At 37.9% G+C, this 17,477-nt stretch overlaps 1 protein-coding gene across 1 annotated transcript; it reads left to right on the plus strand.

Annotated features, from left to right (window-relative positions):
* Positions 1–4,171: 4,171 nt before the first annotated feature.
* On the plus strand, positions 4,172–9,086 carry LOC308432635 (trypsin V-A; the record flags this gene model as incomplete). Its single annotated transcript, XM_080932400.1, has 5 exons — positions 4,172–4,211; positions 5,852–6,011; positions 7,204–7,454; positions 8,241–8,377; positions 8,937–9,086. 5 exons carry the CDS (start codon positions 4,172–4,174, stop codon positions 9,084–9,086), a joined length of 738 nt encoding a protein of 245 aa, XP_080788526.1.
* Positions 9,087–17,477: the final 8,391 nt, after the last annotated feature.

A 17,477-nucleotide genomic window follows, 5' to 3' on the forward strand; every position in this document is an offset into this window, starting at 1 on the left:
ACCAAAGTAAATACCTTTTGTAAAATATCCTATAAAGAATCCATGTGATTAGCTGGAATAACCAAGGGAAATTAAGGATGTAATGGTCTTGAGACCAAGCACATTGGAATCATCTATATAGCATGTCCTTGGGGATAAGAAGAAAGTCTATTTTCCCAGCTCAAGCTGCCATGACAAATATTCTATACAACCTGGCTTAGAAAACCAGGCTTATTCCTCATAGTTCTGTAGTTTGCACTAATTTAACAGTTATCAAAAGCCTTAGTTCTAAACCCTCCTGAGGCTGGAGATAAGCACAGCTCTAAGCTCCTACAATTTCACACAAAGTTACATGTTTCCAATATAAAATGGCTCCAGGAAGACATTTCCATTACTACAGGGAGCAGTGAACCAAAGTAACGACACGACTGTGAAGAATAAACATTAAATCACAAGGCTTTTTTGAAGTGTCTGGAGCACATGCTGACATCATCTGAGCTCAAAGAGACTTAGACAGCCCCACCCCATGTCTTTGCTACACACAGTACATATTGTCTCAGGCACATGTAACTCAAAGCTACCAGCTTTTCTCAGCACAGAACTATTTCTTGCTCCTGTAAGGTCTCTATTGTAACTTAGATTTTCTACCTCATCCTCACCCATAGCCCATTCACAAGCTTCCTGAGTGGAATATGATCCTGCTTCGCATTGTGTGAAATGCTAGCCTTTCCCTAAAGATCTCAGTGAAATCTCTACTGTCTCCATTTCTGTCAACATTCTGATATTTTTAGATTGACACTAGAACCCTCCATTGGGTTCTGCTTCCAGTGTTCATAATATACCCTACTGTTCACCTCTAAACTTACCTCCATTTGTCCTACAAACCAGTTCCAAAAGCCCGAGAACAGCATGCTTAACTTTTTTTTTTCCTATGGAAACAAAAATATCTTAATTGAGAAAGTTTAAACTGACTCACAGTTTCAGGGAGTTTTTCGTCCATCATGGCTGGAACATAATGGGATTCATGATGACAAGCATGTGATGAGAAACAGTTGGTCCAGAAATTCTGATATTTTCTTATGTGCCATGTCTGTGATAATGTGTGTGTGTGTGTGTGTGTGTGTGTGTGTGTGTGTGTGTGTGTATGTGCAACACCATTCAACAGACTAGAGATGGTAGGTAGATGATGTCAAAAGTCTTAACTAGTGCGGTAACTTGCATGCTACAATACTAATCTACCAGGTAAAATGTACCAACTACTGTAATAGTGGTACAGCTGTTCTTATGGGTAACAATCGCATTCTCATTGGATTTCAGGCCTGCTCCAAAGTGGGGAGATTTTCATTCTTGACATCGTAATTCTAGTCAAATGTTCATGGATGATTAGGAATAAACCCTAGGGTAGAGCCTTATATTTTGCTAAGTTGTCATATTGTCAAATTGCTTTTTGAATATTTTTATACCCATAAATGTAAGCGGTATCTTCCCTACCATTACAACCACCACCACTACCAGAGCTCAGGAGGAAGGAACAGAAATATAAGAGATGGATCATGAGGAAAAGTGCTGTGAAGTGTTGTATTATAGACATAACCCTGACTATCACACTCATCAACCCACAACATCTGGGATTACCTGCACAGTGCCTTCATAAAATCAATCAAGCCAAATTCAAGGCAAAACTGAGGAGCTGTTCCCCAGCTTCTATCCCTTACTAAGGAGATTGTTAGTGGTTTGAGAGGAGAATTATTTTGATTTATTTTTACTGTGTGGTCATTAGTATATTTTTCACACTCCAGTAGATGGCCTCATACACACATGGGGATCACTCATTGGACTTAGTGGGCTAACAAAAAGTGGGGATCTACAGAGATGTATCAGTGGATAAGCATGTTTATTAATAGTATTTTCAAAGACCTTAGGTTCACTTTCTGGCTCTCTCATAACAGGGTTCACAACCACCTGTTAACGCCTTCTCCAGGGGATCAAATGCCTTCTTCTGCTTCTGTAAATATGAGCCTGTATGTGGTGCTCATGCATATGTTACACACACACACACACACACACACACACACACACACACACACACAGTAAATATGAAAGCAAGAAGAAATCAAGTTAAGGGAGATTGAGGAGCTGAAGGGGAGAAATCAGGAAGGTATATAATCATGTTTTATTTTTATATGCATGGAAAGAACAGTAACATTCAAACAACAGAAGACTTATCAGTTGGAACAAAACGACTTTGTGTACTGAACTTCGTCCATGGTAGAGACAGAGAATACGATATCAGCATGGCATGAGCACAGATTGACTCTACCAGTGTGTACTATGTGCTGTTAGTACATCACCCAATACTTTCGTATTTTATGTGCCTGTATTTAATTTAATGATCCCAATGGGCATCTCATACAGCTATAAAGAGAATAAACTAATTTAGGGAACTTATAATACACTCATAGCTTTACCCATGAAGGATATATTTCAGGACCTCCATTAAAATGCATGACAAGGCAAACACAAAAAAAAAAAGCCTCACATACAATTTAAGTTTATATATAAAATAAAAGTTTAATTTATAGATAACTGAGTAAAAAAGCAACAGCAGTAACTTTCAATAAGATAATAATACTTGAATGTATCATAACTTGCTTGTTTGTTTGATTTTATTACAGTCAAGTCTTTAACTCCTTCCTGGTCTAACTTCCCACAGTTCCTCATTGTATTCTGCCACTGTTCCTGTCTCCAAGAGAATGTTCCCATATCCACTCCACCCCTACCAGGCTTCCTGCTCCCATAGGGCCTCAAGTCTCTAGAGGGTTAAACATGTTATCTCACTGAGATCAGACCAAGCAGTCTTCTGCTGTATATGTGTTGGGGGCCTTAGACCAGCTAGTGTATGCTGCCTGGTTGGTGGCTCAGTTTCTGAAAGGTCTCAGGGGTCCTGTCAGTTGAGACTGCTGGTCTTCCAATCCGGTTGTTTTCCTCTCCAGCTTCTTCCAGCCTTTCTCTAATGCAACCACAGATGTCCCCAAGTTCAGTCTATTTGTTAAGTGTAAGTATCTGTGTCTGACTCTTTCAGTTGCTTGTTGGGTCTCTTGGAAATTAACCACGCCAGGCTTCTGTCAGTAAGCACACCATAGCATAAAAGATAGTGTTAGGCTTTAAAACCTCCCCTTGAGATGGATTCTAAGTTGGGTCTGTCATTGGACCTCCTTTCTTTCAGTCTCTTCTCCAGTTTTTCCCCTGTTCTTTTAGACAGGAGCAATTCTGGGTCAGAGTTTTTGACTGTGGGATGGCAAACCTATCCCTCCACTTGATGCCTTGTTTTTCTACTAGAGGTGTCTTTCTACAAGTTCCCTCTCTCTACTATTGGGTGCTTCATCTAAGGTTTCTCACCTCCCAGGTCTCTGGTACATTCTAGAGAGCCCGTCCACCTAATCATGTTGTTTTGAAAGAAGGTCATTCTACAAAGGTCAAGATGGCCTTGAACTTGTAAAGACTGTAATCCTTTGTCTCCTCATTCTACCTCATGTGCAAGGACTAATGGCATGAGCAACTGTGCACAGACAGTATTGTTTCACTAATCTTCCTTCTTGTCCACTTGAGAGCACTGGACCACTGCTTTCAGGAATAGTAAAACTCCACGTTAGTGGGATTTCTACATCCCATACATATGGTAAGATTTAGATAATTGGAACTTAGTATCATTACTTTGCTCTGCTTCTTAACTTACTGTGCTTTAAATAATAAAATTATGATTTGCAGCAGGAGTAGTAATGTCTACCTCTCTAAAACAAAACTATCAATATACCAAGAGTTGGGTCCTTAACTGAGACCCTTAGAAAACTGTTCACATTAGGGGAAAAAACTATCAAGATATTTGGCTGAGAATCTGGAAATTTGTAGCTGTTATCTGTGACTTCATAGCAACATGTTTTCCTTGTAGGAGGAACAATTCCCACCAGGTGAGTTTAAAACTTCCTTTCTCATAACTTTCTGGGGAAAATGTTACGCCTTGAATTATACTTCACCTATCACAAAATAGAACTCTAAATTTAGACATGTTACATTCCAGTGAAGTCACTTTTTGGCACCGGAGAATGTGGACATCATGAACAGATGTATAGGTATAAATACCCATGAGAAAATGCATTTTTATTATTGCCTGGTTCAGTCCCAAGGAGCAATCATGAAGATCTGCATTTTCTTTATACTCCTGGGAACTGTTGGTGAGTCTTTCAAACTAACAAATCTGCAAGTGTCTGTTAATATGCATTTTTGCTAGGAAAATCAACAAGGCTCATTGCTTACGAGGGATGCAAGCAGGAAGCTTAAAGGATAGAGCTGTGAGTATATAGTACCCATGTTTGTTAACAATTAAATTTCACGTGTTGGAGGAAATTCATTGTGTCAAAAATTGATTCAGAAGTCTCATAATGAAGCAAGGTATTTTGAACTTTCTTGTAAATTCTAGGAACTTGGAACAAAAGGAAAAAAATAGTGCATTTGTTTGCATGAGACACACACAGAGAGATGAGGGGAAGGGAGAGGGAGAGAGACAGAGAGAGAGAGAGAGAGAGAGAGAGAGAGAGAGAGAGAGAGAGAGAGAGAGAGAGAGAGAGAGAGAGGGAGAGGGAGAGATCACAAACACATCTCTCTCTCTCACACAACAATGCTTGTACTGACTTGTAAGAATTCATAGCTAGTAACTGAACCTAATCTAATCTGTACCCCTTGAAAGAACTGTGGTAGCCAAAGCCTTAGTGCACACTAAGGGTGTAGTTGTTTACCCAAGAAACTGAAACAAATGAAATATTTAATTTCTGGATGTCCCCTACCATATATATATATATATATATATATATATATATATATATATATAATTTTTCTATTTTCTGCTTAACTGGCTGACCAATAAGTTCTGGTTATCCTTCCTATCTCCAGTTGCTCTTCTACCAACCCAGCACTGGAACTGCAGAACATGTTACTATACCTAACATCTTTTACGAGGATGCTAAAAGAGCTAATTCATATCTTCATGCCCAACAAACTGTGCCTAAAGAACATCTCTCTACCCCATACTGCAAAGCATTCTCTGCCTTTAAGTAACTAGATCTTAGTGGTAACAAGGCATTTATTTTCCAAAGATCCTCTGATCTGTATAAATCTGTGGGTATGTCTATGAGTTTCATGTATGAGCTCATGAATGTATATATGAATAAGTGTAGATGAATATAATATACATGAATATATGAAAAGACCACATTAATCAAAGAATGCATATATTTTAAATGTACATGGTCTGTAATCAACGTGCAGAACAATGAATAATCAAAAAGATTATCTAAAACTAGTTATATTAACTACTCTTCTCAGTTTTATGACAAAACAAAACAAAAGCCACTTAAAGACAGAAATTTTATTTTGTCTGTGGTTGAAGAAGATATAAGTCAACCTTGTTGGAAAGGTGTTTCGGGAATGACTAATAATGGTAGTCGTGGGAGGGTCCGGCATTCTATGACACTTGCAGTCAGGAAGCAGACAGACAGACAAAGCTAGTGCTCAGCCCCCCCCCGACCCCCTCCTGGTTTGTTCACTCTGGATCCCTACCCCAAGGAATGGTGAAACCCAGGTTTCAAGTGAGCCTTTCGTCTACAGTTAGACCACTAGGGAGATAACCTCATGAAGACAAGAGGTGTGTCTTCCAGGTAATTCCAAATCCAGTTGAGTTGTCAATAAAATGTACCCATCACAGTGACACGTCTTGGTTGTGTGGTATAGAAGAACATTGTCTGAAGTAAAACTTCATGTTGCATGAAATAACATGATACAGCCATGTAATGAAGTGTTCCTATCTTTTCTATCACAGCTGCTTTCCCCACTGATAATGATGACAGAATTGTTGGGGGCTACACTTGTCAGGAGCATTCTGTTCCCTACCAGGTGTCACTGAATGCTGGATCTCACATATGTGGGGGAACTCTCATCAGTGACCAGTGGGTACTGTCTGCTGCTCATTGCTATCACCCGTAAGTAACCAATATTCATATTTAATGCTCTAGAGTCACTATCCTCTAGGTTTACCAAATTCAATTGGGCAAAAGAGTAGAGCTTGATAGATAAAATATTCTGATCCTATGGGACTCAGTCATTCCACATTTTTATTATGTGATATCCAATTATTATGAAAGATTTGTTATAAAAGTCATTTACAATGGTTGATAACCTTAAAGTTCACTGCATCTTAATTATGATACTAAAGATACAGGAGGATGGTTGATGATCGATCCTGAAAAGTGCTTTAGGATCTTTGTGAATTGATCCAAGCCCTAATAATTATAGCTCAACCATAACAAAACAGCATGCCTGGTTAACAAAGAACACCATACTTCCAGTGTAACAGTACAACTCAATGACTTGATCTGTTCCCCACATTTATTTCTACCTGACTCTTGCCTTGGAGAATCCCAACAATCAGAGAAGATGAAAGTGCCAGTCAATACACATCAAAATTTTCACCTGAAAATGTTCTATAGAGTATATGTGATTTCTATTCCTAAGTCTCCAAACTGAAAGACAATGATGGACTATGAACCTTGACGAACAGGGACATTTATGAATGAATTCTATAACCTGTGCCAGGAATAGTAATGTGTACTTACTTCAGTGATCCAATGCTTAAATAGAATATACTGGTTATGCTCATGTTTGAAGGGGTTGGAGAAAGGAAAAGATATTCATGTTGGATACTTAAGCTTTTTAAATTGTTTTTTTTCTATTTTTTATACTAAAATTACTCAATTTCCCCCTTTCCTCCCTTGAAATTCTCTACCCATACATTAGTTTCTTCAAGATTCATGACTTTTTTTGTTATTACATGTGTGTGTATACAGCTTGCTTAGTCTTTATAATGTTACTTGTGTGTTTTCTATGTGTCTCCGTGTATGTGTGTCTCTCTCTGTGTATGTGTATATGTGTAGTATGTTACTATAAGGTTCTCAGGGCTAATCATTTGATATTGGTTAACCAATGGATGCGCTCGTACCTTAGTTGCCTGTAGTTCTTTGCATAGGGTTGAGGCATTGGAGCCTTTCTCTAGTCAACATTAGTGTGTCTGTTAGTGTCATTTCTGTTCAGAGCTATACCCTAAAAGTCTCACCAACATGACTGCCTACAAACAAGCTGAACAAGGACACTTAAATTTTTGACTCTTAAAACCAGCCAACTACAGGTGCGTCTTGGAGAACATAACATTCATAAAATTGAGGGTGCTGAGCAGTTCATTGATGCAGCCAAGATAATTCCCCATCCTGACTATAACCAGAAGACTGTTGACAATGACATCATGCTGATTAAGTTGAAGTCACCAGCTACACTCAACTCTGACGTGTCTACTGTAGCTCTACCACAGTACTGTCCATCAGCTGGTACCGACTGCCTTGTGTCTGGCTGGGGCTTTCTGCAAATGGGCTGTAAGTGTCTCTGTGATGTATAAACAGTAAATATGAGTACTGGGAGGGAAGGGCACCTTAATACCAATACAAATTCTCATCCAAAGTGCAGTTCTCAGAGGACAGCTTTGAACTGACCATTTGAGAAATGTTAGCTGAAGTTAAGAAACTTTCAACCAATGAGCCCATGGAAACAGAAAATAAAATGAACTTAGAAAGATGTCAAGGAGTTTAACCATATCTTGATCATTCATGACCTAAAAACTATAGATACAGAGTATATCTAGAAGAGAGGCCATGGGACACAGTCTAACAGAAGCCTCTGGACTTGAGAATGGTGGTCATGGCTGGTAAGGTTAGAGGAAGAGTAACTGAGAAGTAAAACTATCAGAAGCTACAGGAAAACCTACGTTTAAAACCTCAGGCAGACACGGTGACCCGCCCTTCGATTCTAGCATTTGGGCGGTGGAAGCAGGCACATCGGTTAGTTTGAAGCCAACCTGCTCTACATAGCAAGACCAGGACAGCCAGAGAAATCTCATCTCACCAAAACCAAATTAAAACCTTCTAAATTAATTGTTTCTTAATTATATTATTTTATGTATACATGCTTTATTTGCATGTGTGTGTCTGTGTATGTATGTATGTATACGTATACGTATGTATGTATACCCCATTTATGCCTAGGGCCCTCAGAACCAGTTAAAGCCTCAATAACAAAAGACATGCTCATAAAAATAGATGAAAGAGGAAATAAATATTCCAAGCCAGTATGAATGATTTGATTTTCACCCTTATACTCTACAGTTGGTAGACCTTCTCTTCTCCAGTGTCTGGATGCTCCAGTCCTGTCTGACTCTGTTTGCCACAAGGCCTACCCACGTCAGATCACTAACAATATGTTCTGTCTCGGCTTCTTGGAAGGTGGAAAGGACTCTTGCCAGGTTAGTTCTTGTTGCTTGTCTCCATGACTATATCTGTCGTGAGATGGTCTACCTCTTTTACCCACCACATTTCTCATATAAAACAGACAATGGTAAGTCTCTACCTGTGTTTCATTCCGGGAGAGGAAGAAGGGTTTTGAGACAATGTATGTGCTTTTTCTTTCTGATATGACAATCAATGTTAAGAGTAAAGGGACCAAAGTGTTGATGCTCTGTAAATTGTAAACCCAAGCACCCTTGAATTGTGGGGTGGAATCTGTACGACAGAGACAAAGCTTGTGAGTCATATTAGACCTCTGCAGTCTTTTTTTTTTTTTTTTTTTTTTTTTTGCATACCACCACCAAAATGACTTCAGGAAAAAGAGGTGAGGCCATAAAAAGAACAAAGTCATACAGAGAGAGGTACTGGATAAAATGAAAGCTGGGTTATTTTCAAAGATCATCAGTACTTTGTGGAGGATCAGTGGCAAAGTTAGCCCCAGAAACGTTGATGAACTTCACTGATCTCATTATTTCTCTGGGCACAACCAAGTCTGACTATCTTACCTTTGTTATTCAGTATGACTCTGGTGGCCCTGTGGTCTGCAATGGACAAGTCCAAGGTATTGTTTCCTGGGGTGACGGCTGTGCTTTGGAAGGAAAGCCTGGTGTCTACACCAAAGTGTGCAACTACCTGAACTGGATTCATCAGACCATTGCCGAAAACTAAGTGCCTTCATCTCGTCAGGAGTGCCTCTCTGGCTACCTTTCTTCTATGTCTAAAATCTATATGGAAATAAAATATGTTCTGTGCCCTAAATGCTTTCTTTGAATCTTGATGCTAAGTAAGAAGTTGGACAACATTGAGCAGTTAAAGAAAGTTTAGCTGTTATTCCGTCATTCCTGTGACCTAATCAGACAATTTCACTAGTCATCTGCTATATTCTAAACTCTACATGAGAAATTCTAATAGAATAAGGTTTCCTTTAATAAAATTAGTCTTTACGCATCAGATTATCCATGGTGTAAAATGTTCTTACAATACACATTAAATCCTAATACAGGTCGCATATCATGGGTACATGACATCCCACCATGAACAGAGACTTAAAAGCAGTTCCTGAAACTCATTCAAGGTGTTATTAGAGAAAGTATGTTAACAACATACAAGCTGTTCTTATCCCTGACGCATGGCTCCCTGTATAATATGGTGTTCACTTTGTCTTTCATCCTCGATCAGCCTGTATTCCTGTGTCCTCTGGAGAGATGTTTTAACCCAATTACAGAGTCATGTGTGCAAATCCAACCCAGAACAAAAACATAAGCCCCGGCAGAGAGTCATCACAGCAGATAAAGGCAGATGCATTACTTTGAGAACAAAATGTCCTTGGGTTCTAGAGGAGTTACCTGGAATTTCTATACCTTGCTGAGATGCATCACTATGGGTCCTCACATGTCTCCTTCAATTTCTCAGTTTTTCCCATGGATTACCAGGAAAAGCTTTCCTTTTATTTTATTTTATTTTATTTGTTTTTTTTTTTTTGGTTTGGTTTCTGGTGAATAAAACTTACTTTTATTTTTGTATCCGTGTATGATGTGATCAAGAGAATACAAAAATTAAAAAATTTAAGTCAACATTTACTTTAAATATGAATTTATTACATTAAATAGAAAATGTAATAACATTTTGGATTAACTTGTAGTATTTTTTTACATTTTTTGTCTAATGTGGTGACTTTAGTATTAGATACAGAGATCATTTTTTTTATTTAATGACAATACTGTTTATGTTTTGTTTTAAAAAAACACTCATAAATATACATTTGTGCAGGTTAAAAATTCAACTTAATAATATAGTCTGAAAAGGCTATCAACAATAGATAATAAGATAAACAGATTAATTAGGAGAAACACTAAACATCCCTACTCATTGGGAAGATGGAAATCAAAACAACTCTGAGATTCCATCTCACATCAGTCATAATGACTAAGATCAAAAACTCAGATGAGAGCAGATGCTGGTGAGGATATAGAGAAAGAGGAACACTCTTCCACTGGTGGTGGGGCTGTAAGCTGGTACAACCACTCTGTAAATCTGTCTGGCAGTTGCTCAGAAATTTGAACATAGTACTACCTGAAGACCCAGCTATTCCACTCCTGGGCATATACCCCAAAGATGCTCCAACATATAATAAGGACCCATGCTCCACCATGTTCATGGCAGCCTTGTTTATAATAGCCAGAAGCTGGAAAGAACCCAGATGTCCTTCAGCAGAGGAATGGATACAGAAAGTGTGGTATATTTGCACAATCGAGTACTACTTAGCTATTAGAAACAATGGTTTTACAAAATTCCTAGGTAAATGGATGGAACTAGAGAATATCATCCTGAGTGAGGTAACCCAGTCACAAAAGAACACACATGATATACAGTCACTGATAATTGGACACTAATCCCATAAAGCTCTGAATACCCAAGAAGCAATTCATAGACCTTATGAAGCTCAAAAAGAAGGAAGGCCAAAATGTGGAAGCCTCAGTCCTTCTTAGAAAAAAAGAAAAAAAAATTAGTGTATTTATCATATACTATTATGTAACAAATTTTTGAGGTATAATAATATTTTATAAAATAAATAGATAAAAATTAGGAAAAACATTATTGTTATTTGAATATTGTCACTCATTTTCAGCTTTTTCCACCATATTTTTATTAATTTTCAATTAATTATTTTATTTATTTATGTTCCAAATGTTATACTCCAAGTCTCTGTCCCAGAGTTTTTTACCCTATGACTTTACTCTTAATAGCCAAAAACTAGAGGCAATCCAGATGTCCCTAAACAAAAAAATGGATACAGAAAATGTAGTTCAATTATACAGTACAAATAATTTTAGTAGAGGTTCAAGACAGTATCTTGCAGAAGGTAGAGAAAAGAATATGATAGCACCTGAGCAAAAATGTGTCGAATAGATGGGTTAGATCTAAAGTAGACAAATAAGCCTCTACAGTAAGGTGAGGCAGGCATACTAATTTAATCAGCTCAGACCATAGCGACAAAATTCCAATGGGTTGGACGTCTTCACAGCACAGCTAAATCTCCTAACTATGAATGCTGTTAAGTCCTAGATCAAGATATACAATATTTATGGTTTCTAAGAAAGGCTGGCTTCCAAGTTTTCTACTATATTCATAATTTTTTGGTATAGATGAGAAAAGTAAATACAATTTGATGATGACAATTTTCCAACTTTATCTCTGGGTGATGTACCCAAAGAACACACTGTACAACAGTCCTGTAGTTTAGAGTGTTGGTGTTGGTGCTGATGATGAAGTTCTTGGCTGCATAGATCGGCCTTTCTTTATTGTTGATCCCACATCACAGGGCATCTTAGAAAAGACTAAGAGTCAGTACCATAATTCCTTCTGACATAACTGAGCAACCAAGAGATTTAAAAGTAGTTGTCTTCATCCATTTTGGAATTCATTGTTGTGGTTAATCTCATTGGTTCTGAAGGCATCCTACAACCATATACTCTCACATGAGTTGCACATCTACACTATTTAAACACAAGACCTGTTACATGAAAATTAAACCAAAATAGAAAATTTAAAAAGCATTCAGTTTCCATAGCTTTGAATTAAAAAAAAAATCTTTTTTTAATTTTTATTGGTTGTTCTCTGTATTTACATTTCAAATGTTATCCCCTCCCCCCTCATACCCTTCCCCCTCCCCCTCCCCTTGTTTCCATGAAGGTGTTTCATATCCCAACCACTTACTACTACCTCAGCACCTTGGCATCCCCTACACTGGGAAAACAAACATCACTGGACCAAAGGCTTCTCTTCTCCCAGTGATGCCAGAAAATGCTATCCTCTGCTACATATGCAACTGGAGCCATGGGTCTCTCCATGTGTGCTCATTGGTTGGTTTCAAAAGAAATTTTTGTAAGATGTTTTCATAAAAATATCCAGATATCCAAAAGAAAACTGTAACTGTAAAATTGTTTAGTTCTATCAGAAACCTGCAAAGGAGAAAACAGATGTAGATGCCAAGTAGATGCCAATAAACAGACAAATGTGTCAGGTTCCTATGGACATTGAGCAATCTATAAAAATATGCTAACAATCTATCTATAAATATAGATCTGTGTATTTTTAAATTCCTGACTCCCCCAGGAATATTCACATTACTTCTAAATTCAAACATATAATTTCAAATTTTATCAAGTGTATTAATGATTTCAGATACAAGTATAAACAGAATCATTGTAAAATAAATTCAGAATCATAAGACAGACTTGTTTCTCCTCCTAAGACAAACACATCTTCATAACACAATTCTAACTGATAATCAAGTTAAATACACACAGAAAAAGTAATATTTATAATCTGAGTAAATTGGCTCTTCAGGCAAACCTCATTTAAATACAGAAGATCAAAGTTTAATTTTGGAACCAAACTCATTGTACATCTAAGTATCATGTCCTTTAATAGCGTTTTAATCTTTCTTAGCTTGTCTAAACTCTTGCTTTTGTATTGTTTTTTCTTTATTATAGGATCACAGTAAGTTTAACTTTCAGAGAAGAATCAAATAACACAATGAATACTATTGCTTGATTTAACATGATTTATATCTTCAAGTTACTAAGAAATTGAAATTGGAGTGTTTGTTTATGTGTATTTATAAATTTATCTCTTAGCAATTTTGAATGGTTCATGGAAAATCTGAGGCATTAAATAAATCTAGGTGGCCATTATCTAGGTATTTTGTTGATTTTCCTGTTCCCATTGTTTATTAAATAAATCTGAACTGAAAACCTGCTTGCAAAGTCTTAAGATAAGCAAATGTCTTGTAATCCTTGACTAATCTTTTCTGCCATGTGCTTTGCTTCATAAGCTAAGCACAATATCATTTACAGCCATCACTTGCCAGCTTTCTGTCATCACACCTATAATCCCTGTGAGACCATAATCTCTAGATCTTCGTAGTCCTTGTCCATTTGTCACACCCATCATCAGAGGGGAATACACAACAGCCCACTTTCCTCTGTAGTCAACGTTCCAAGGATACCTACTACTGCTATCAAATGTCTGCCTTGCCTATCCTGGAATCCTAGCCTGCAAATAGACTTAAAATAGCAGTCACAAACAGGCATTGGAGGATATCCTTCAAAATATGAAAACAAAAAAGAATTTGTTTGAGTATGTATTATGGCTACTTCAGTAGTAGCCTCTGGTATCCTGGGTCATCCTAAGGATCCATATCTAGGCATGGGCGATCCCCATACGTCCCATACGATCCCAATACTTGTCTGAGTATTAGAGCTCTCAATATTTGCTTGTCTCCAAAGTTATCACTTTCCTTGGGCAGGGCATCATCAAAGCTGTCTGTGGAAAGATGAAGAAGGACCTCCAGCCAGTGTTTCCGGTCAAATCTCGATCTCTAGTTCAGGCAAACGAACTATCACCACGGTTAATACCCGGCAACGTCTGATGGAATTCTCCCTGTTACCCAGAGTCTTCACTGAGACTCGGGGCACTGAGCAGGAAATCCAGGTCCTTAAACTCAGCATAACCAAAACCTTTTGCTTTGTCTGGATTTCTGGGTTCACGTGGTAAGGCCATGGCACTGATATCTAATCATCTAAAGAATCCCTTAATGGAGTCTTCTCTCATACCAAAGGGCACACTATTCTGCAGGCAAGTAGTGTGTAGGGTGACGATTTGGGAAGATGGCCCTAGGTGACACTGAGTTATAGAGCAGCTTCATGAAGCACTGGGAAGGATGAAATGGTCGTTTGGAGGTACCTAAGGTATCGAGCCAGAGTTACAGTCACAAACTGTTAAGAAATCTCCTTTCGGAGATTTCTGTGTCATCAACGGAGCTAACTGGTTTGGGGACAGGGGAGTTTCTCCACCAGTCCATCATCCTTAGTCAGAAATTGTGCTAAGGAAATGGTCTTTACTTCTTTTCTGTCCCTTTTGCTGAGGCCATCATGCTGTGCAGGTGCTTTTAAGGCCGTCTCAGTAAGTGCTTTACAAAGTTAAATACATCAATCAAGCTTAGCTTCATTTTTATTTAGCCAACAGTATCACATGTAGTCTACTAAAATTTGTCCAAGTTATACAAACTTTGAAAAGCAGTTTTTATATTTTCAACCTATGAGCTGTTATTTACTTTTAAGTCACTTATCAACTATTTAAATACTATCTGAATAACACTGTTGATTTTGTGTTTTATAAATATTCCCGATAATATGTAAACCCATAATTATTTAAGAAATACATTCTTATTTTAAAGATTTATTTATTTTTATTTTATGTATATAAATATTTGCCATCACATATTTCTGTGTACTATCTGCCTTCAGAGTTTTAGCAAGGCCTTCATATTTTCTGGGAACCAAACCTCAGTCCTCTGCAAGGTCAGCAAGTACTCTTCAGAGCTGAGCCATCTTTTCAGGCCCAAGAAATTAAGCAGAAACAGAGTCACTGATCATTGAAACATCTTTTCATGTAAAATCTTTTAAGTGATAAATTTATAAACAACTATAATTTTGGAAAGTTGTTTAGCTTATCTATGACCAGATACGTGCACATCTGGGATCATCATTTTATTATGTTGTTAATTTATGTATTAAAGTATTGTGCAAAGATTTAGAGAGTTTAGGGTAACAAGTTTAAGAAATACCAAATGAGTAATACGTGGTCTCTTTTGAACGATATATACTACGTGTAGTTCTTCAAAGTATGAACCAGTCATTTTAAATTTTTGACATTCTTATTTTTGTAAATCCTATTTTTAAATAATTAAACCTCTTCTGCATCTGTGCATCTGTGTGCCTTAGTGGCCAGAGGAGTGGGAAACAATGTTGCATATCAGGAAGTAGCTTCTCTGAAGTCTCTAACATAGCCGTTTCAATTAGTAAGAAGTTTCTCTTAGTTACTGTCCTGATACTTTGATAAAACACCTGACAAAAACAGCTTAAGGAAACAGCTTAAGGGAGTAGTGTTTACTTTAGCTGACTGTTCTAGAGAGGACACAATCCATCCTGATAGGGAAGGCATGGAACCCAAGGGACAGTGACACAGATCACTTTACTCTCAGGAGGAGTATTGCAGGAATGAAAGGGGAGGGAAGGGAGGAGGAGGAAGGGAAAGGGAGAGAGATAGAGGAAGGAGGAAGAGAGGAAGAAGAGAAGGAGGAGTCAGGAGGGGGAGGAGGAGGAGAAGGAGTACAGACACACTGTTAAAACTCTAAGCCCAATAGCAGTGGCATGTTTACTCTGGCAACCTCCTAAAGCTTGCATCTCCTTTACAACTAACATAACTTCAAGGGAACCAAGTATTCAAACACATAAGCTTAAAGGAAATGTTTCACATTCAAACAGCAATAAGGCTTTGGGCCTTGATGTTTGTCAATGTGGGTCACCTATTTTATACAGCCAGTAATTTTTAAACTTTACCATGGATGTAGAGAGTACACTGCAAAGAAATAAAACACATTCTGCTTTATTTAACCATTTTTTTTTTTACCTCAGAATACAACATTAAATAAACTTTCATGTTTTGACATCATGTAGTTGACAAATCATGTCACTTATTTATTAAGCTGAGAAAAAAATTAAATGCATTTATGAAGGAGGGATAATAAGAACAACTTGACAGTGTTGACATAATATCTTCAAACAATTATTACCCTAAATGGCGCATGGAGAAACAAGAGGAGTACGGTTTTGTCAAGTGGAAAGACATTCTTCACATTTGAACCAAGACTGCTTTAAGCTTTCTGCCATCCAGTGACAAGGCACAATTAAAACCAAACCACAGAATGATGTATGAGCAGTGTATTCAGGGGAAAATGTCCAGACAAATGTGGGCGGGGGGGTCATAAAATGATGTTCACACTATCCACTGTGGCACACAATGGTAATTCCAGCACATGGAAACTCTAAGCAGGTGCACAGACTCTCCTTGACCATGCCACCTAGCCCAGAGTGATCTCCAGCTCAGTCCCTGTGACAGTGAGAAGGAAGCCTGAATGTAAAGGATCAGAACTACCATATGGTTTCCCAGTGAATGAATCAGCAGGTATATGCAGTGAACTTAGTTGTATACTTTGTACCAGGGACATCAACAAAGTACGTTGAAACTACTATCAGTACAACTGCTATCAAGGGTACAGGGTTTAATGTAGTCCTTTGGGCAAAATAGAATATTGTATTTTATAAGAGACATGCAGCTTTGTACCATGAGCTGAATATGACTTATTTCCTTTTGCAGTGGACAGGTTCCCTCTAGGTAGGTTTGAAACTTCCATTCCCATAGCACTGTCAGCAAGTGGGAAATGCTTCCATGTGGTCTGGTATCATTTTTCATCGGTCAAGGCTTGAGATCTATTATTTTCTTTTACTTCACAGTGAAATCTCCCTTGTTGTACCTATGTCCCCGACTGTCAGGGACAAATGTGGAGGTATGAATAGCTGTGGAGAAAAGGGTTTTCTCCTATTGCCCAGTGCAGACCTAGTGAGCAATCATGAAGATCTTTCTGGGTCACATTGGAGCTGCCGGCGGGTGAGTCTTTCAAAAGAATGCATTCGAAGAGATATACACTGCATATAAACATGTGCTTTGAGCTTAGAAATCGACAACGGTTGTTGAACGTGGGCTATGATAGCAAGCTGGTAGAAAAAGAGGAAAATTAGTACGCAGCATTTGTGTTTGTAAATGCCTAGTTTTCATCAGAGAAAATTCATCGCAAATAAGTGTCCAGTGTATGAGGCATGGAGATCTGGAACATGTCCTCAACTTCTTGGCAGGCCCTCTAAACTAGGGAGGAAAGACAAACAGTAGTCCGCATAAAAAGTGATGATCTTGATCTCTAAAAGCATGATTGTTGGTAAGTGCAAGCCTGAAGACTGAAGAGTTGGTTATTTCCCAGGGAGAAGGGATGCGGCATTCCAAAGATATCTTATGTGCCATAGATAAAACCTTAACCTGTGTTTTGGGTAAACTATTGATGAATTCTTGTTAGTATAAAGTCACATGTCATCTGATTGTGAGAAAAAAAAGAGGGAATTGTCTATTTTAGTACTAGTACCATCAACTGTTTTTTTCCCT

This window comes from Micromys minutus (assembly GCF_963924665.1).
Source record: "Micromys minutus genome assembly, chromosome: 18".
Lineage (NCBI taxonomy): Eukaryota > Metazoa > Chordata > Mammalia > Rodentia > Muridae > Micromys > Micromys minutus.